The sequence below is a fragment of the Equus przewalskii genome, chromosome 21, assembly GCF_037783145.1.
Source record: "Equus przewalskii isolate Varuska chromosome 21, EquPr2, whole genome shotgun sequence".
In the NCBI taxonomy this organism is placed as follows: domain Eukaryota; kingdom Metazoa; phylum Chordata; class Mammalia; order Perissodactyla; family Equidae; genus Equus; species Equus przewalskii.
Window position 1 is genome coordinate 31,161,838 of NC_091851.1, and position 21,943 is coordinate 31,183,780.

General features: G+C 40.3%; 1 protein-coding gene across 5 annotated transcripts in view; it reads right to left on the reverse strand.

Annotated features, from left to right (window-relative positions):
• Positions 1–21,943, reverse strand: part of CHD6 (chromodomain helicase DNA binding protein 6) — a 203,103-nt gene that overhangs the window by 127,127 nt on the left and 54,033 nt on the right. For 4 of the 5 annotated variants that reach the window (XM_070589234.1, XM_070589235.1, XM_070589236.1 and 1 more), the window contains 2 exons: positions 17,858–17,913; positions 3,901–4,421 (listed from right to left, as the gene is read on the reverse strand). In XM_070589234.1, the coding sequence (XP_070445335.1) occupies positions 3,901–4,421; positions 17,858–17,884 (548 nt within the window). In that variant the 5' untranslated portion in view covers positions 17,885–17,913. Of the gene's footprint in view, positions 1–3,900; positions 4,422–17,857; positions 17,914–21,191; positions 21,443–21,943 lie in introns of those variants that run through there. The other variant, XM_070589237.1, reaches the window with a different exon arrangement.

Below are 21,943 nucleotides of genomic sequence, written 5' to 3' on the forward strand. Positions count from 1 at the left end.
AAACAAGTCACTTCTCTGTGGGTCTCCATTTCCCCGGCTGCAGACCACAGGGTTAGACTACATCTTTTATTTCTTCTCACATCTTAAAGTCTCTGATTTATAATACAAAATGAGGCTCCAGGTACTAGAGAGGACAGGTTAGCACACCGGTTTGGGGAAGTTCTGTGGAGGAACTGGGTCTTACACTCAGACTGAAGAATGGAAAGGACTTGGGATACTGAGAGAAGGACAAAGGGCATGATGGTTCAGAGAAACAGCAAGAGCAATCAAAGGAGAAACAAGACCTTTTAGAGCTAATGAGATCAATCTAGCTGGCAAAGTCTGTCATCAGGGCCAGGAAGGCAAGGAGAGGTCAGACCCCAAAGGGTTTCCATAACAGAGAAAGGAGTCTGGGTTTTGTCCTGGAGGCAATAGGAACAATCAGAAGTTTCTAAGCAGGTATAAATTGTTAAAGGGAATCCCATTTCCCTGTCCGTTTTCATGAGGAAAATCATGTTTACTCTCAGGGACGTAACAATACTGAAAACATTCTCAGCCCTTCTTCAAAATCCTCTCACTTCTCTAATTGGGGAGCTACCAGACTGGTGAGACTGGGAAAAGGAATGGCGCATACACGGGCCCAGCATCCTCACTTTGCTTCAGAAACGAGCCTGCAGTTCTGGTCAATAAGCTCAAAAACTGAGAGAGTAACAACAAGTCCAATGCTGGCCCCAAGCCGGTGGAAGTTCTTTAATCTAGTTTATCAATAATAAAGCTGATAATTGTACCTCTGCTCCTGCTGACTATTTCCCAACTGATTTGGAATGGAGAGGGGGAAAGAAGGGGTTTGATTTTTCTACCACCACCACCACCAAACAGAAATAACAGCAATGCTTCAGAAAGATTAGCCAGGTGGCAGCTGGCAAGATGGACTGAAGGAGGAAAAGACTGGAAACCCATAAATCAGTTGTGCAGCTCCTATAATAATCTAAGCATTAAGTGAATCATTCGTAACCATCAAGTATTATCCAGAGTCTAATCAATACCTGCTCAAATCAAAACATGTACTTTAGCCAATCTACAAAAGAGTAAATCAAAGAGCACAAAAAACTGAGACTCAATTACAAACATATATTTTTTTACCGATTAATGTCCTTTCATAACTAAAACTGGTTTTTTGCTTTTTTTTTTTACAGATTGGCACCTGAGCCAATCTTTTTTTTTTTTTCTTTTCTTTCTGCTTTTTCTCCCCAAATCCCCCCAGTACTTAATTGTATATTCTAGTTGTGGGTGCTTCTAGTTGTGGCACCAAAACTGCTTCTGCTGACCAGTGGAATCATTAATTAAAGGCCCAAAGCATTTTATAAATATATAAAGGAGAAGAAAGGAAAGGTTCACCAGTCCAGAACCCTATCTGGGCTACATAGAAAAATTCTATTATATTACAAGTCAATCTTACATGGCCCAAAAATGAAGAGAGAGAAAGCCTCAGGTAACCTGCCCACATTTCTAGAGAGATAACTAGCTCCACCTGTCAGCATCCTCTCATAGGTTGTCTCCCGGATTTCTAAACCTCAAAAGGTTCTGTTGCCTTCTAAGATAGTACCCTTGAAACACTACCAAGCACTTCTCCAACTAACTTGTATTTTATACAAACTAATTAGATAAAAATCAGGTTCCCTTAACATTACTACATATACATTTAACACCCAACCTTCTTTTGTGAAATGCCACACTGTCCCGAAGTGGAATTTGCAGCAATGCCTACATACTCATTACCCTGTTTCAGATCCCATACAAAGTAAATGTGAATTCCTTAAAGGAGGGGAGTTGATAAAATTTTAAGTACCAGGGGCTGGCCCCGTGGCTGAGTGGTTAAGTTCGCGTGCTCCGCTGCAGGCAGCCCAGTGTTTCGTCGGTTCGAATCCTGGGCGCGGACATGGCAGTGCTCATCAAGCCATGCTGAGGCGGCGTCCCACATGCCACAACTAGAAGGACCCACAACGAAGAATATACAACTATGTACCGGGGGGCTTTGGGGACAAAAAGGAGAAAAATAAAATCTTTAAAAAAAAAAAATTGTAAGTACCAGAGACCACTGGCTAAAGTGAGGGCCGGCTCCGTGGCCGAGTGGTTAAGTTTGCGCGCTCCGCTGCGGTGGCCCAGGGTTCAGATCCTGGGTGCGGACGTGGCACCACTCATCAGGCCACGTTGAGGCAGCATCCCACATCCCACAACTAGAAGGACCTGCAACTAAGATATACAACTATGTACGGGGGGGGGGGGGGGGGTGGGGGTTGGGGAGATAAAGCAGGAGATAAAAAAAAGATTGGCAACAGGTGTTAGCCCAGGTGCCAATCTTTAAAAAAATAAATAAATAAAGTGAGCTCAGATACCTATGGCTTTCTACTGCCTTGTACACTCAAACCAGACTCCTTACTGGGGCTGTGAAAACTCTCGTCTAATTACCCTAATTCTAAAACACTATCCATATTCCTCTTTGTTTTCTGTAATAACCAAAATAAGTCACTTCACTAGCTCACGTCAGATTCTCCTTCACATGTTATTTCCCTGAAGAACCACTTCAGCTTCTCCAAAGTAATTTGGAGATGAAAGCTATTGGCAGAAGACAGAAATTCACTCTGCCACTCCATACACATATCCGAGATCAGAGGATGCGCACCAGGTTCACTGAGAAATGAAGCCTGTACGTTTCTCATTAGTCAGATCTTGATTTTACCTAGCCTGCTTGACTTTCTGGAAGGTATTTTAGGTCCATTCTTGTCAACTACATTCCTAGGATCCCATCTAAGCTTCTATGATAGACAAAAGATGAGATCTCCTGGAAGCCAGAAGGGAGTGAGTATCATAAGGCAGTTCTAACTTGGATCACGAAGTTATCCATCTGGTCCCAACAAACTGTCCACCTGAAAATGAACTGAACCATATAGTACATTCCAAGTTGCAGCAAACACCACCTAAAACGCTTTCTCTCTTTTAAAACTTACTTCTTCCAAGCCTGACCCCACACAGGTCTGATGGCCTCATTACTTTACATTCTGTTAGCATTCATAGCAACCTGCCTTTTTCTAGGTTCCTTGGTCTACGTTCTGCCTCTGCCCTTAGATTTTAGAAACAAATTCCATACGACAGAAGTTATATATTTTCTGTTTTGTATGTCCTCAAAAGTTTATAGACAATGTTCTGCTTGAAGAACTTAGAAAGAGACAAAACGAAAACCATTACATTTGTATACAGATGACAAACACTGAATTCCCTACGAGGGCATTTGGGTCCTGATAGGATCTATAGCCAGGGTCCTCCATATCACCCACCTGGCAGTGAATCTGCAGTCATGCCCTCTAATCTCTCTACGAGTCACTACAGTCTCCTCTGGTCTCACTGACTCAACCTTTCCTGAGCAGCTACTGCTGAGTCAGGCACTGTGTTAGATACTGAACAAGAGAAACAGACCAGAAACGGTCCTGCACTAGAGAGAGCAGAGCCTAGGGAAGCCAGGCAGTCCTTTTCTGTCTGGAACTCTGCGCACCCATGGCTCTCCCAGACCGCCCGCACTACTGATCCCCAGGCGTGTGCACCCTCCAGACAGCTGCTCCTCTGCCACACGACACTGCTACTGTTCCAAAAATCACTGCCCTCCCTCCATCATACCTGTGATGTCCCTTCCTTTACACCCTGTGCACACTAACATTATTTTAATCCTTCTTAATCCAAAAGGAATGGCAAGAAATTGCAGGGCCAGTATTAATTAAAGTTATCCTTCTATCATTAGGAGGTGAGAAAAGTGGTTCATTTTGGCTAAAAGTAGTAAAGTTATGTCCAGGGGCTGGAGTAAGGCCAAAGGCAAACCCCTCTGTGGAGGCAGAGCCAAGTGCCCCGAGCAGGGAGAAAGGGGCGCACCTGGACTTCCTGGACTTCGTCCTGGCTGCAGAGTCAGTGCCGCTCCTCTTCTCTTTGGCCTCCTTGGTGCCCGAGGCCTCCCGGGGCTTCCGCGCTTTCTTTGCTCCGTCCTTCTGCTTGGGTTCCTTGGGCTCCTTGGGCCTCTTGGGCTCCTTGGCCTTCCTGGGTTCCTTTGGCTCTCTAGGTTCTCGCTTCCTCTTTGGCTTGGGCTCCCTGTCCTTGCTTCCCTTTGCTGCCCCCTCTTGCTCTCCTGGATCCTTTTTCTTCCGTTTCTTCTTCACTCCAGTGCCTCCTCCTCCACTGTCCTCCATTCCATTGTGGGATGTCATTTTCCTAGGAAAAAGGGTCTCAGCTTCCTCTTCAGCAGCATACAGGTCCTTCTGGGGCAGACAATGACTGGCAACATCTTCAATTTTCTCTTCCTGATCAGTGCTGTGGTCAAACGGGGAAGGGGATTTGTAGTCAAAATTGACAGAGGCATCTGACATTGGGGAGTGATTCAGAACTTTTAAATTTGACAACTGCAAAAGAGAGAGAGACACGTATATTACTCTTCCACTGCATGCTTCATACAAAGAATGTTAAGTTTGAATGCATGGATTTGTTAGTTCCTTCTGTGCTAGGCATTGGGGATACAGTGCAAACAGGACACACGTTGTGTTTGCCTTTGTCCTTGTGGAGCTGTACCAAGCTGTTGTTAGCATATTAGAGATGTACGTAACTAGCATATAAGAAATTAGTATGTAAAAACCCGAAGGATTTCCACGTTACTTACAGAAATCTGAAACACCTTTTAAGTCCACGCCTAGAACAGGCAAGAACAACAGTCTCCCACAAAATACCTTTAGATGCCACTAGCAGACACAAATCCTAGGCACAACGTTCTGCCTCAGGATGGCATTTATCATGCTAATACACAGAAGTTTTGTTCAAATGTATTCACAAATAAAGGTGCTAACACTGGGGTGATAAAGACGCAGGGTCAAACTCAGTGTGTTGCTTTATTTACCCAAATCTTAGCTCTCATGTATCACCAGGCAGCATCAACATTCAACTGGTTTGACTTTCAACAAAACTACACCTTTTATTTCTAACTAAAAATGGTGTTCTTCTGTATGAGGAACTTCTTTAATTTAGCCATCAGACTCAGCACCAACCTTTGGCCACTTGCAAAAACCAAGCATGAGTATAGGAGGAAGCTGCACAGTGACAGATGCCATTAGAAAGAAATGTGTCACAGGTGCTGAAGGCAACCCTAAAAAGGAAGTTTCAAAGCTGTTTTTGAGCACCATAAAATAAAGGTGCAGCCTCCCAACGTGACCACTTTTAAGAAAACATCTTTTGGACGCAGAAGTTCTACTTTCAGGTCTGGTATCGCAAAGTACATTTGTTATTTCGTAACCAAGCTAAGGTTGGTGATAATCCAAGAATAACATGGGTGCTGGTTTCAGGCAACATCACACTCTCCTGGATCAGGACAAGAAATAAATAACTTAAGGAGAGCCTCAGAGGGACAAGCTGGCTTTCCAGGAAGAAAGTTACAACCATCTTTGGATGATGGCTTAGGAACAGCACCATTTGTGAGTAGCCTGCTCTCCTAACAAGAGGCCTGGTGTGTGCTAAAGAGCACAGACACTTGCCCAGGTGGTGTGGTTTCCCTCCAGTCTTCTGGTTACCCAATCTGTGCTCAGACTTCCTGGCCCACCCTGGGAGTGATGGAGAGTGCAAAATTCAGCTGCATATTTCCCCTTCTGTTTTTCCCAGTTCCCCTTCCTAGTCTGATACTCCCAAACATAACATTGAGAATCCCACGAGAAAAAGATGAAAGAAAAGAAGGATTTTTTGGATCTTTATCATAAATAAAATCCAGCCTCATAAACAAATCTAAATCCAGAGGGAATGGGTCATTCTGGCAGGACTCACTACTTAGAAAAAACAAGGAAAACTCATCAGTTTGACTATCTCATTGCTGATTCAGTACTTAAGATGGCTTAGGAAAAGGAGGAGGTAAGTAAACTTAAAAGGAATTTAAAATCAAATGGAAGAAAACAGTAAATTTTATGTTTTGTGATTTTTACAATAGTAAGAAAAAAAGGAAAACACAAGGCAACAAGAAACCCAACAGTGCGGTAACAGGTACCCAGTTAAGGATCAGATCCTGTGACTGCATAGCCATCCCTGGGATATTACTGAATTCTGTGCCAGTGACACGTGACCCTCAGGGAACAAGTTTTTGCTTACCATGCAAGGGTGGACACACTTATAAAGCAAGAGATACAGGTTTACTCAAGAAGTTTTCAAAGACAACTCATTAGACACCTAATTCCACCAAGTCAGCTCTCTGTACGTCTCTTCAACGCATACCTCACGTCACGGGCTCTCTTCTGAAAGATAGGGCTCTCCAGAGAAGCTAAGGCAGGTGGAGGTAGATGTGGTAACTGGACAATCATTAGGCAATAACAATAGCAGCAGCTAACATTTATTGGACACATATCATATGGATGCACTCAGAATTATGCAAGGCCTGTTTGATGGTATCTCTAATGTTTACAACAATCCTACAAGGTTAGTGTAAAGACACCTATTTTGTATATAGGCAAATGGAAGATTACTGATGTTAAGTGATGTGCCCAAGGCCATAGAGCTAGTGAGCGGAGAAGCTTGGATCTGAACCCTTGGCCAAAAGCTAACACTCATTTCACTGACCGTTTTATGAAGTCCCAGGGCACCATAACGATGATTAGACTTGATTAAAAGCATGATTAGACTTGGTTAAAATGTTAACTGTAATGATGTATAGAACCACTTTAGGAAAAGTTCAGGTATGTCTTCATAAAGCTAAACATACACCTAACTGATGTCCCAGCAATTCCACTCCCAGGAATCACAGACAGTCATCAAGTCCACCCCCTCATTTTACAGATAAGATAATCAGTTCAGAGAGATGAAGCAACCTGTCATGGTTATATTCCTAGGGAGTGGCAGAGCTGGGACACCCTAGAGGGAGAAGGGAAACCCAAGATATGCAGCACAACTTGTCAATGCTGAAAAAGGGGAAGTATCCCAAAAGGCAGATATTAGTAATAAAAAATGTAAAATTATAATCTTGAAAGTCAATAATCCACCAGAAATGTTTTTATTTTTAAGGCACCTATTGGGAGCTTGGAAAAGATAACTGCTGAGGATCAAAAAAATATGACAAAAAATATTTCTTCCATGTGTCTCAAGGTCAGTGGGGAAAAAGGCAAAGAGCCTAAATAGCAAAGAGCATACTAAAAAAAAGTGGGCAACTCTCACTTCTTTTTTTGTAACTTTCTGAAAGTTATTATTTGTTTTTATCTGCATCCCATGATTTATATAAACTTCAGGAGACAGTGACTTTGTGGTATTCCCTATTATCTTTGTGGCCTACAGGAAAACTCAATCACATGGTTATTGGATGAAATGAATATTCTCAATTTGAAAAAGAGAAAGAAAAAAGTCTACAAAATTGTACATGTAAACATATTTTGTTTCAGCTTCTACCAAGAGGGACATTAGGTCACCACTTTGAAAATGGCCCTAAAAGGAAAAGACGAGATGTGGACCACAATACCAACAATATTTTACATTATACTGACAATGTAAATAGAGACAAGCATTTAGGAACACAAGGATGAAATGGGAGAGAGGCCGAGTGATAAAACACGCAAGATTACTAGCTCATAGACCACATTGTTAGTAATAAAACCCATTTGTTTGACTCAAAATTATCAATCTACAGTATTTCTGGAAAAGATACTTAAAGATTTGAATCTAGATAAACTGGATTCAGGTCAGTTGTAAAGGATTTAAGAACTAATGAAATATAATGGACCAGGGCAATGGTTCCCAAACAAAAGTACAAGGACAAACCTGGGTTATCCCCCTAAGAATCATTTAAGTACCTGAAAGTCAAAATAGACTCTAATTAAGAAAGTCATCCATGCTACAACATGGATAGACCTTGAAAACACTATGCCAAGTGAAAGAAGACAGGCACAAAAAACCACATACTGTATTATTCCATTTATATGAAATGCCCCAAATCGGCAAATCCATAGAGACAAAAAGTAGATTAGTGGTTGCCAGGGGCTGGAGGAAGAGGAAATGGCGAGCGTCTGCTAACGGGCATGAGGTTTCTTTTGGGGGTGATGAAAATATTTCGAAAGCAGTTAGCAGTGATCTTTACATAATCTTGTGAATATACAAAAACCACTGAATTGCATACTCGAAAGTGTGGATTTTATGGTATGTGAATTATGTCTCAATTTTTAAAAATCCAATATAAGGATATCCAGAAAATAGTCCTCTCATATGTTGCTGGCAGGAGTGTCAGCTATTAAAAGCCTTTTTGCAGGAGAGTGTAGCACTAATACTAAAATTTTAATTGCTTTTAAACTGAGAAATTTCTCTTTCAGAACATAAGTTAAGGAAACATTTAGGTACTCTAAAGGTTTATGTATAAGAATATCCGATACAGAATCTTTAGGCAAATGCTTAAACTAACAGCACATCTAGCGTATGGAATAATACTATGCAGCCGTTATTATACAAAGTTTTAGTTAACATAAAAAAAAAAAGTCCACAACATGTTGGAAAGCAAAAAAAGAAAACCTATGATGTAATCCCATTTTTGTTTTTAAAAATGCTCTATCAACACTAGCTTTTAAAAATAAATTTAGGATACACAACAGATATTAACCATCATTGTGCCTGGGTGATAAGACTGTGGGCAACTCTCACTTCTTCTTTTGTAACTTTCTGAAAGTTATTATTTGTTTTTACCTGCATCCTATGACTAATATAAGCTTCAGGAGGCAGTGACTTTGTGGTATTCTCTATTATCTTTGTGGCCTTCAGGAAAACTCAATCACATGGTTATTGGATGAAATGAGTATTCTCAATTTGAAAAAGAGAAAAAAAAGTCTACAAAATTGTACATGTAAACGAAAATGACAAATACCTGTATATAGAAGAAAGAGAATGAACAAAATGTTAATAGTAATCATTTGAGTCTGTGCAAATTTGGTTGTTTGATTTTTTTAAATAGACATCTAAATTTTCAATAATGAGAATATTAGTTTCATGATAGCTGTAAAGAAAATTTTTCACATATATGTAATAGAAAAGTTTTAAAGACTTTAATAATAAACCAGAAAAATTATTTTGCCAGACAATTCATGCTCCTCCAGATCATGAGGATTCAGGAGCCAAAAGTAGAATATGAGAGGGGCTGGCTCTGTGACTACATGTGACCCAGTGCAGGGCAGCTGGAAGGGCCCCCGCACATTCTTCACCCAGAAGTGCTTCCTCGCAACGTCAACCCAGTGATGAGCAAGGCCCAGGCAGCTCCTGCCACTGGTCTGCTTTAGTCTTCCATCTTCTCCAGCAGGGAGATCAAAGTGCTCTATGTTTAGGCTTAATACCAAGAAATTAGCTAAACATAAATGAGTGGAAAAGCTTATCTAAATTTGAGACCTTCTGTCTTTTCTAAAAGTCCAAATAATAAAAATGAAAATACAAAATAAGAAGTAATTGCTACTATTAATGCATCAGTTTGTGGACATTTCAGGTAGCTAAAGTTATTTTTCAATTAAAATTAGGATTGTTTTATTTTTTTCACCTTCGCTTTCTTCTGAAAGAATATTTCTTATAGTTACTCAACTGTGGAATATACTAAAGGCAGAAAATCCCACATATCCTTGCCTTTATCAAACTGCCATTGTACTGAAACTCATTCATGTGACAAACAGATTTGTGCTGACTGAGCAAGACCTATCTGAGGAGGGGCAACACAATGTCCGTGTGTGTGTGTGCGCGTGCGTGCGTGCGTGCGTTTGCGTGCACTCTGTGTCTCCTCTGGGATTTTTTCCCCCTGCGTTTAGTGTATTCGATGCATCCTTACCCCAGAGTCCTAGGCTTTAGGCAACAAAGCAGGTATGTTGATCCTGATGTGACTCCTCACACAGTCACAGCTGGTTAGCACCAGGGGGAGGTGAGTTCAGTTTCAGGTATCTAAGGATGACTCAGGTAGAGGTGTCCAGGAGGCTCTTGGATATACATTCCAAGAGAAATTTTTACATGAGTGAATTACACTGCCCAGGAAGAATGAACAAAGGGAGAAGAGGAAACAGGACCAAAACCTGAGGAATACTAATATTTAAGGGTCCTCAGGGGAAGTATACCTACAGACAGGTGAGAAGGAGCAGTCAGGTAAGTGATACAAGTCGGAAAAAAGGAAGAAAGTATGGTAACACAGGAGCCTGAAGATGAGAGCATTACAAGACAGAATGATCACAGGTGTCAAATGTTGCTGACAAGGACTGAACATGGCCAATAGATTTGGCAATGTAATTTGTGCAAAACCTCTCCACCCTAAAGTCCTTGGATCTGGCATTCCTAGTCCCCACCTCTATTTTTTTATTTTTGCACTTAAAACAGGGAGTGGGGTGGGTGGTGGTGGATTTTTCTCTTAATGATGTTTCATGAGTCTTAGAAATTTGACTTCTCCAAATCTGCAGGCAAAGTCAACCTAAACCTTGTTAATTCTAGGCAGTAACAAAAACTGAGAGCAGGTAGATTGTTAAACTTAAGATGCTGACAGGGAAGAGTTAGGAGGAGAGAGGGAAAATAATACTGAGTAAGTGCCTTTGTTGTTTTTAGATACTAAGAGTTTTACTTTCAAACAACTCTGGCTTTGAGCAAACCAAAACCTCAAAGTGATTCAATTTCCTAATCTGCCAAAGTGGAATCATATTTGTTCCACCAGCCAAGGCCAGGGGAGACCTCTTCTAGAATGTTTTTGTGATATCTTCTAGGCCAAGAAGAGGCTCAACAGATACCTGCACAATGAATAAGACTATTTTCCTACTCTTCCTTCCTGGCCCACCCGTAATTTTATCTCTAGTCTTGAGCCACCAGAGCCTCAGAGCCCAGAACTTAGGTCAACCCTGGCCCATATCACTACCACATACAAAGGCCCAGCAAGACCCTGGCCTGGAATTAGAAATACTGTATACACGGCTAGGGATTGGTTCTTTTTATATATCCCAACCTTTTAGTCACTCTGAGTAATCAGAATTGTTTCGATATTTTAAAGATAAAATAGATGTCAGCAATGATGGTAATAGCTGATTTTATTAAGAACTGACTATTAGGCAGTGTACTAAGTTTCTTAAATAGATTATGTCATCAAAACAACTCTAAGAGGAAGTATACTATGGTTCCAATTATAACTCCGTTTTATAGAGTAGAAGTTCAGAGAGGTTAAATAACTCACCCAAAGTTACACAGCTAGTAAGCAATAGAGCTAAGATTTGAACCCAGGTTTGACTCCTGCTTTCAAGAGCCACGGCTCTTGACCATTTCAAGATACTGCCTCACATCCTGGACACATCAAACTTCGCAATAAGAATCAGCAGGAATCTCTAACCACCTCTACTTTATTTCCATCATCCATTCTCCAACACGACTGTATCTTCTTAACCTTTCCCCAACTTTCAACTCAATAACTTTTCCTCTTCTATCCATTTCTTCATAAATCCACTTGTACCCCAGATCAGAGTAAGAGAATACATGAAGAATAAACAATCTAGTAGAACACAAAATATTAAGTGTTTTCTAAGACTTTTCAACTTTACCCAGAAGGATCCCAAGATGAGGGTTAATGAACATCAAATTTGGACTTGATAGCTACCAGAAGACCTACAATCACCATCCTAAGAACACATTTTGTTAACAAGCAGCACTGTATTTCCTTTAACCCCACAATATGAGAACTTTTGATCTTTGGTCACTAAGTATTACCTACTTTCCAAAAACTTGCAAAATTTATCCAAAACCATACTACCAGTAAAGGGATGGGCTAGCAGAGGGACCAGACAGTGAGTTAATGAAAAACCTACAAACCATATCAAAAGTGGAAAGAAGTTCCCTGTTGTATTTCTGCATTTTTCATAATACTCAGAATACTAGCTTTGGGCTAGTTTTCCCAGGGGTAAACCAAAGTTAGGTAGAGGAAGACAATTCTCCACAGTCATATCAACACTTGTATGTGAGCTAAAAATGTCACAGGTCCTAGATTTTTCATTGCCACTTGAGGGAGTCCAAAGGCCTCGTCACCAGAGCTTCCCAGACTCCTCTGGTCAGGAAAGGAAATGAGGCAATTCCATTCAGCGATTTTAAGTAGTCTTCCTTATTCCAACGTTTTCTAGATGTAAACAGACTCGAAGCCTCTTTATTCATAGGCTTTAAAAGTTAAGATATAGAAGGGCTGGCCCCGTGGCTGAGTGGTTAAGTTCGCGCGCTCCGCTGCAGGCGGCCCAGTGTTTCGTTGGTTTGAATCCTGGGCGCAGACATGGCACTGCTCATCAAACCATGCTGAGGCAGCGTCCCATATGCCACAACTAGAAGGACCCACAATGAAGAATACAGAACTATGTACTGGGGGGCTTTGGGGAGAAAAAGGAAAAAAAAAAATAAAATCTTAAAAAGTTAAGATATAGAGAATAGACTGATGGTTACCAGAGGGGAAGGGGATTGGGGGAGGGGGAAAGGGGTAAAGGGGCACATGTGTATGGTAACAGAGAGAAACTAGACTTTTGGTGGTGAACACAGGTAGTCTATACAGAAGTTGAAATACAATGATGTACATTACACTTGAAATTTAAATAATGTTATAAAATAATGTTACCTCAATAAAAAAGAAAACCCATAAATAAATAAATAAAATTTAGCTTATTTCCATTGAAAAAATATTGTTCTGTGTCCATCTCAGCTAGCAATATATTGGAAATCATCAGTAACGTGAGCTGAAAGAACCACTATGTAATATATAATTACTATAATACATAATTACTAAGTAATATTTTAGTTAAAAATTATATCTTCTTAGTTACTATTTATTTTGGTTTCTACTTATAAATACTATAAATGCATGCCCTGGTAAACCCTAGGATTCTAATCAAGATGGACCTCTGAGGTCATCTAACCCAAACTCCCATCTCAGGCTCTCTCCTAGGGACAGAAAGCTTTCTGCTCACAAGGCATATACCACAGCTGCTCAACTTCCGAGGACGGCCTTCTTTAGATGGAGCCTGTCCTCGTCAAACTCTTCCCATGCATCCATTCTCATCCACAAGTCCAGCAACAGATATGTTCATTCTTTTACACAAGATGCTTTTAATTCTTCCCTTCTTCAGGCTACATAATTCTAGTTTCATCTATCACACCTCATATGAAATGCGTCAATTCTTTTACCATCCTGGTCACTTTGCTCTGGCCTCCCAAGTATATGATTCAGAACACAAAATGAATTAAGACGACAGCAACAACAAAATCTGCTAAGATATGTCAAAAGACAGGGAAAAGCATTTAATGCTCAGATTTCTTTTCTGGTTTTGGAGGAGGGAGGAGATGGATATGGTCCATTTTAAGTCATTTTAAAACACGATTCCAGGGTGAGGCTGTTTAGAATCTTGGTTCTACTGGGCAATTTACTATCTACCCCTCCTAATGCATGTTGAAAGAGGCCTTCCAAAATGACTACCAAATAGAAGGTCTGACTATGGGGCCAGCACCATAGCTGAGTGGTTAAGTTCTCGCACTCCGTTTCGGCGGCCTAGGGTTTCGCCGGTTCGGATCCTGGGCATGGACATGGCACTGCTTGTCAGGCCATGTTGAGGGGGCGTCCCATATGCCACAACTAGAAGGACCCACAACTAAAATATACAACTATGTACTGGGGGAACTTGGGGAGAAAAAGCAGGAAAAAAGATTGGCAACAGTTGTTAGCTCAGGTGCCAATCTTTAAAAAAAAAAAAAGGTCTGACTAATATTAGCCCTCAACTTGGGACCCTATGTAGGGTGAGGCTGAAAAGTCTAAAAAAAAGAAATAGTTACTCATCCATATGATCGACTTTGGCATTCTTCTTCTTTCACTATTCTGGATTGTGGATCATTATCTGGAGACCTATGTTGGTGGTAAACATCCTCCTAGAAATCTGAGTTCCCATCTTACCCTCAGCAGAGCTCATCTGGGGCCAATTCGTTCAGGAATTTGACGGCCAGCTAAATCCACTACACTTCTTTATCTTCGTATATCTTTGGTCACCACAAAAAGTTTAGCACACTATCTACAGGTCTTTCCACTCTCCCTTACTACCACATGCTTCATCTTCCCAAACCACCCATATACTACTCTCTTCCTCCCAAGCTTTCCTCCTGGTTCCTCAGAAGCAACGTGACTGAACCCTGGCTCTCCCCCAGAAGACACCACCTCTTTTAAAACACTCTCAAATTCTTTGGTGGGGCTAACATTCTCCACACTCCCACACTCTCCAGTTCCAGAGTATCACTCCCTCATCCACAGTGTAAAACCCTGGCTCCTATGAGGCATATGCCATCCCATACTATAACTGTTTGTAACCAGACTGTGTTTCTTTCTTTTTTTTTTTTTCTTAAGGAAGATTAGCCCTGAGCTAACATTTGCCACCAATCCTCCTCTTTTTGCCGAGGAAGACTGGCCCTGAGCTAACATCAGTGCCCATCTTCCTCCACTTTATATGCGGGACGCCTACCACAGCATGGCTTGCCAAGCGGTGCAATGTCTGCACCCAGGATCTGAACCGGCAAACTCTGGGCCGCTAAAGCGGAATGTGTGCACTTAACCGCTGCGCCACCAGGCCTGCCCCTCTTTTTTTTTTTTTTTTTTAAAGATTTTATTTTTCCTTCTTCTCCCCAAAGTCCCCCAGCACAGAGTTGTATATTTTTAGTTGTGGGTTCTTCTAGTTGTGGCAAGTGGGACGCCACCCAGCATGGCCTGACGAGTGGTGCTAGGTTCCCACCCAGCATATGAGCAGGTGAAACCCTGGGCTACCGAAGCAGAGCGCACAAATTCAACCACTCAGCCACGGGGCCAGCCCCCGTGCAGACTGTAAGTTTCTTAAGAAAAAGAATTAACTTTCAGTCTCTGTTGTAGCTGGCCCCAAGTAAACATTCAAATATTTCTTAATGAATAAATGCTGAAAAACTCAACAAATATTTGTTTAGTGAATAAATTATATCCACATTCACTCTACGGAAGGAAATGGGGCCTAACAATCTGAAGATTTTTGAGATTCCCACAGCACAGCTGAAGAAAACTCTTCCCACCTCACTTTTTCATTTTGTAGAGGACTTAGAATGAGGGGCTCTATCACCTGACTCTCAGTCATGGGGTGAGGAGAGAAAGTTCTCTCCTAATTACTGCAAGTCTGGGTTAACCTCCTGGTCATAGCTCCAAGTTTTAATTCTACATTTCTATTGCATTCATTGCTTATTAACGTTCCTCTACAATGGAGACATGCACCAAAACCCCTCTTACTCCTTAAAATTACAAGTGTCTGCAGACCATATCATATATCACATAATATTTATATTTTGTACTTTTCTCAGTACGAAGCAAGTAGCTGGGATGAATAAAAATCAGCATTTCTTTATCTAGGTTTGTCATCACTAACATTAGGATGTGTTCCCCTACAAAGAAATATTTTCAGCTGTACTATATACATCAATAGTGCTACAAGGGTTTTCAATGATTAGAGTTCACATTTTATTTCTCTAGCTAATTTTTTCTGCCTAATACTGTTTAGTCGTCTTAGGAGTTTAAAATATATTTATTAGAAGAAGTTTATTTTTTAATATTGATAGAAGACTACAGCCCCTGAGTGATTCACTTTCAAATGTTTTATTAAAGTCTGTTTTTCTTGTAACACTTCTTTGGGTAACACAAAGTCAATCTCTAAACCCTTTATTCTTGGCATACTACTCCTGTCATGCCCTTTCTGGTTAATAAGAAGCATCACCGTTTATTACTGAGTTTTGACTAACCTGTAAAATCTATCACCTCAGTTGAATTTACCTTGAAAAGATTTTGGACAAAGAAATGAGGAATTTTCAAGATCAGAAAGTATTTACATGTCATTTTTCTCCAGAGAAGAGGAAAAACGAATTAAAGGGAATGAAAGTTTTTAAAGAGTAGACATTTTATTTGCTGCTACTCCTAACACCTTAGAATCATGGTAAGAGAAAAGACAGAGTTTGATGGTTAATTTTATTGTTACAGTCAAAGATTTCCTTGCCAGTGACATTCTGAATGCCAAGTACCTGGTGATAATCATTTAATCATGTATGATTGCTCCATTTAAGTGACAGAAAAACGAGTTGAAGTTGTCCAAAGTTACACAGCTAAGTGGCAGAGTTAGAGTTTTAATCCTGTTCTACTGAAAGCAAAACCCAAGTTCATTCCAGAATACGGGCCTCCTCTGTTAGGCAATTAGCTCTCTCCACACACACTCAACCCTGGAGCCTTGTGGATTGCTTAAGCATGAACGTCATTGTCTATTTTCATGCTCTGCAACTTCTTGCAGTTCAGTCATCAGTATGGCCTATTACCAGTACCTATAAGAGAAGCAGAATCAACTGTCTGAAAGTGGCTCCACTTAATTAACTTGCTCCTCTACCATATCTAATATTAACTTTTAAATAAAAATCTCACCCTGTTCATCAACATTACTCTGAAGTCTAAAACGAAAACCCAACTAACTGAGGCTACGTAATAGCTGGGTAACATATCAAAGATCTTAATATGAACCAGTAAAATGTCAAAAGAAACAAGGTTGGGGTAATTTTGGTAAAGAACGTTTTTACTGAAATAAAAGCTTACCTTAAAGAATGTTTAAAAAATTAAACATGCAGATTATTTTAAGAAATATAAACCTGCCCATGTATCATAAATGACAATAGTTTTGAGGATTTGGGGTTCTCTTCAGTAACGTGTGCTTTTTAACAGCAGCATAATATTTCACTAGGTGGATGTGTGATGATTTAAATAGTCCCCTTTTCGATGGAAATATAGGTTCTTTTGCATTTTCGCTATTATAAACAAAGTAGCAACAAAAGCCCTTGTACACCTAGTTTTGCACACCTGTCAGAGTATATCCACAGGACAAATTCCTGGCAGATGGAAGTGCATTCTCTATAGTATTTATCTATCAGCTGACAACTTTATAGAGCCAGGACAGGAAGAAATCAGTGTGCTGACAGTGTTTAGTCACTGCTCTTCCTGTTAAGAATTGGCAGCAGATGAGTCAATTATTTCCCAAAATAGGTTGTTATGATTTGGTTTCACAAGGACCTATCCAGTGGGCACAGACCAGAGAGAGGGTAGTCCTTGTAACCACATCTCTAGGTCACCCTGTATCTGACCAGTCAATGCTCCCTGGAAGCAGAGAGGAAAGTGGCTGGTCCACCCAACCTCTTTGCACAGGGTCTCAGTGAAAGGCAAAGATTCAGATCTCCCCAGTTACCAGGTTGTCATTCAATTCTGTAAAAGGAAAACCAGCCCATCAGAGATACCCGTTTCTAAGAGACAGAGATCGGTCGTCTCATTTCACCTCCTTGAGCCACAGTGGTTGGCTCAGTTCACTATTATTTATTATTATTTATCACATGAGTTCACTATTTTCTCTAGGGGGAAACTTCCATAGATCATTAACAATAAGAATTTTATAAATGAGAATGTGTTTAGTTTAATCAAAGATCCAAAATGATAAATATATAAACTATAAAAAATTGATCAAATCTCTCTTTATAAAAACTTGGAAAGCTGTTCCAGGGTGGAAAAATTTCTCTTCCACACAGCTAATTTTGAATAATATTTTGATTTACAGCTTTCATTACATTTATTCCTATATGGAGCTGACCTGAGCGTAAGTGAAAATCCATATATGAAGTCATTCAGAACAGAGCTCTCGGCTACCACGTGGAGAATGGGAAACAGAGGCAGCAGGTAACTACCAGAGGCTGAGAGATGTGCCAAAACTACCAGAACCTTCTCTTGTTAAAAAAGCAGCAGTATATGCTGGACGCATTCACTTAAAAGATATGTGATATTTACCTGCTTCTCTTTCTTCTGTATTTTCATTATCACTTATTGAAGAAAGATATTTATTTCTGTAAAACATAAAAAAAGGCAAAGATTATGGTAAAATCCAAAATAAAACATTTTAGATTATCTCACAATCAACTGTGACAGAGGAGGAAAACACAGTACAGAGGACTACTTCTACAGAAGATGTATAATCACTGGTCTTCCAGCTCCACTACCCCCAGAGCCCTAAGGATAGCCCTAACCTTACCTAACTCAATCCCCAAACTTAATTTATTGTTCCAGATGGGGTGGAGACAGAAAGATACTGTCTCTGTAGATAAAATAAGTTATAAAAGATGCTGGCATATTAAATTGCAAAGGAAACTGAAAAAGGAACCAAAAATAATGACACGACTACAATGAGAGGACTGGAGGAGAGGGAGCAGAAATAAGCTAAGCCCTCATTCTTTTGGAAGAAAATCAAGAAATAATATATACAATTGATAAATCAAGAAACAGAAATACACACAATAAAAAAAAAGAGCTAAATGTGTTGAAAGTAGTTCTCTTGAAGGACTAAGAGGCGTTGGTGTGAGACAGGACAGGTCACCCTTGCCTTTCATCAGATACTCTCCTATATTATCTGATGTTTTAACTCATATACATATATTACTTGACAAAATAAATTCCACCCCAATATTTCATATGATTTTTTAAATGACTGATATGATTGCACCCAGGACTTCGGCCTCCCTCTTCACTCCAACCACAGCGCCCATGAGGACACTCAACTTTTTCTCATAAATGACTTTTGAGCACCAAGCAATAAGAGCCCAACAATTGGCTTTACGGGTCTAAAAGCGCATTGGGGCATCATGAGGAACAGAAAGAACCCTAGTCTAGGAAACCCAGAATGCGGCGCTGCCTGAAGCACTAACTAGCAGTACTGCCTTGGGTTTGAAGCTCCCATCTTCCACATATACAAACAACGGAGGGATCATAGAATCTGAGCTTCTTGTTTGGGCCCGGATGTAGATACTGCCTCAAATTTATTGTTTACTTTGATTTCCTGGACATCCCACAGAGCTACAGAGCACCACACCCTCAGGAAATCATCCCAGAGGCACAGAATTATCCTTATGTTCATAATTATTTCTCATATCCAAATGAAGGTGATGTGTAGAACTTTAAGATTAAAGTGAGATTAAAATTTCTGAGCTCATGGTGTGTTTGACACAAACTGAGAAAAATGAAGGAGTTGTATTCTAATTATCCTTGAAGCCACAAGTAACACTTTATCAGTTTAATGTCTATCAATTTAGGGTTTTTTCCTCCAAGAGGTAGGCATTTTCTATAAAAAGGACCATAAAATGCTACCAGGATACTGCTGCTTGCAAAGAGCACAGCAGTCACGGAGGTAACAAGCTGCAAAGCGTGTACAGTCAGGGCCCAGACCTCTTCCTAGAGGAAGCGGGAGGAGGGCAGGGAAGGAACTGGCCATATCAGGAACAGTGACAGTCAAGGCAGTAAACGATGCTTCTATGAATCAGTGTGGATTGTGATAGAACAATTATTCGCCTCAAGGAAAGCATAGATTCCAGTGAAATTGTTAAGTACTCTGAATCAGAGCAGTTAGAAGAATTTTACCCCCAATCTTCACTAAAGTGGAGTCAGTTCTAGGTAACTTATGTTAGTACAAGTTTATCTCCTTTATCACTCAACTTCAAATTATCAGACTCCAGAAAACCAACATTCTCAATCGTCACAAACTGCTACAAATTCTGACATGAATAAAGAAGTATGAAAATAAATTCTAGCTAATAAAACAGGGTATTATCAATAACCAGACATATGTTCTCAAAATTCTGCCCAAAATGAAATCAATCATTTAAAAAACACAGAAAAATTCCACCAATGTCAATAAAAATTACTTCTCACTATATAAGGAACAAGTATAATGCAGTACAGACATCAAAATCACAATTTCCTATTAAGTACCAAAAACCAGCATGCAAATAAGCAGGATCACAACAATGCCAGGAATGTGGGGGAAACAGGTCCAACTTATCATTGCTAATGGCACTTCTAATTGTTTCAAGCTTTCTGAAGAATGCTCAGGCAAAGTGCCACTAGATGTATAAACTGTGGCAGTCCTTTTATCTGCCAATTCCATTTTAAGGAATACATCCCAAGGATAAGCCAGTAGGAAATAAACCTGAGCCTTAGAGGAAGCTCAGGAACGAGGTGGGGTGAAACGTGACAATGCCTATCACAGCAGAGCTTGGGCACTGGAGAGAGCTGTGGAGATCACGCTGGCCCCCCACTCCCTGGGCCTGTGTTATCATAGGGCCTGAGAAGATCATAGAAGGCAGATGAGCAAAAGCTGCAAAGACTAGGGAGGAGGTGAGGCTGACCCGAGTATGGCTTGAATTTGATTACTCAGCAAAGAGAGAAGGCTTGCAGGAAAAGAGGTAGGTGAAAGATTCTAAACCAAATCTTCCCCACCCCGCCCCCGAATTTGCTCAAATGCAAGATATTGCCCCTGGCATCTTCAGCAACATTCATGCTGCATAGATAACCCCACCTCATTCTCTGAGAGAAAGAATGTATGTGTGAAATCCAAGTGAGTGGGAGTGACGTCACTATAAGAATAATTGCTCTAGGTCAGTGAAAGGAATCTTTGGCAACCTTCATGTTATTATTGTGAAATCATTTATAGCATCCTAATGGATTGTCACACACCAGCATGCCACCACCCCACAAGATAACAGATGTCATCAACATCAATAGGTTTTCAAAAAGTCATTTTTTGACTTTTATTCCTCCAAATAGTACCTAATAATATACAAAGCACTCTCTCTTAGGTTACCTCTATATTTTCACCTCCTTTATGGCACACGTTTAAAAAATACAAAACTATGTAATCTTCCTGTAAGGCTAAATTCTATGTAGCACAATGGATGAACAGATACACCCTAAGCATGTACTTCTGTGTAATACCGGAAATGGTTTTATAGCCTCTGTTGTTGCGTTGCCATCACTCAAAAAGCTGTGATTAGATCCTTTTGGCTCAATAAAGAACAAATTAAACAGTAATTTCAGGGTGCCACAACTTAATTAGAAATATAATACAGACATATTATGAAACTCCTAACTATGTGGGCATTCAGGAAATTTGTCAACAGGAGAAAAAATAATGTGTATAATTTCTGAACTATATGAAAACTGGTAGGACTCCGGCTCTCTTCACTGCCTTTCAGTGTTTATGTAGGAATGCAGCATTTAATTACCTTCACAAGAAGATAAGCTGCTAGCAATGTAAAAAGCAAATATAAAAATTCCCATTCCTTCTAACACTCACCCACTAACGATGCTTCCATTAAGAAAAATGGGTGCCAGGTTTCAAAAAGAACATTTTGAAAGTTATTATTTTCTTTATTACTGTCTCTCTCTCCAGTTCAAACATTCTGCAACAAGAACTGTCCCATTTCCATGTTCCTCAGTGCTGTGTTACGGGACACTTGAAAATAATAAAACATTGTGTGCACACTACTCCACCATTCATTCACAGAAATTATTTAAACTTACTATATCTTGAGAATTCTGCCATCCCAACAATCCCCACTCAGTCCAAGGGGTCTATTTCATTACAAGAGGGTGTGTTTATGCAAACACAGACAAGTGCACACATAGCAGACCACTACCACCATTCTTTACATTCACAGAGACAGCAGAAGACACAACTGATGGCAGGAAGGACAGGGACTTTTGCTGTTAACAGGCCCCCATCCTTACACACTATCAGGAACTTTGGGGAAAAGAATACACGGTAAGCAACTTTAAAAATCACTTACACCTCAAATTTTCCACAGTGAACATGTATTTTTATAATCAATTTTATGCTCACCCTGAACCTCAAGGTTGGTTCCTAACAACCACTCTAACAACAGCTGGCACAATAAGGGAATGCCACACTGTTCCAGGGTGGGGATTTTAGAAGGGAATAAGAATAGGACATAGGGAATAACTCACTTGGGAAGAGTTAATCAAAAAGGCAGCAAGGTCTTGGGGAATGTCACCTTCCTTAAACCACCTCTTATCAAGACTCTTGAC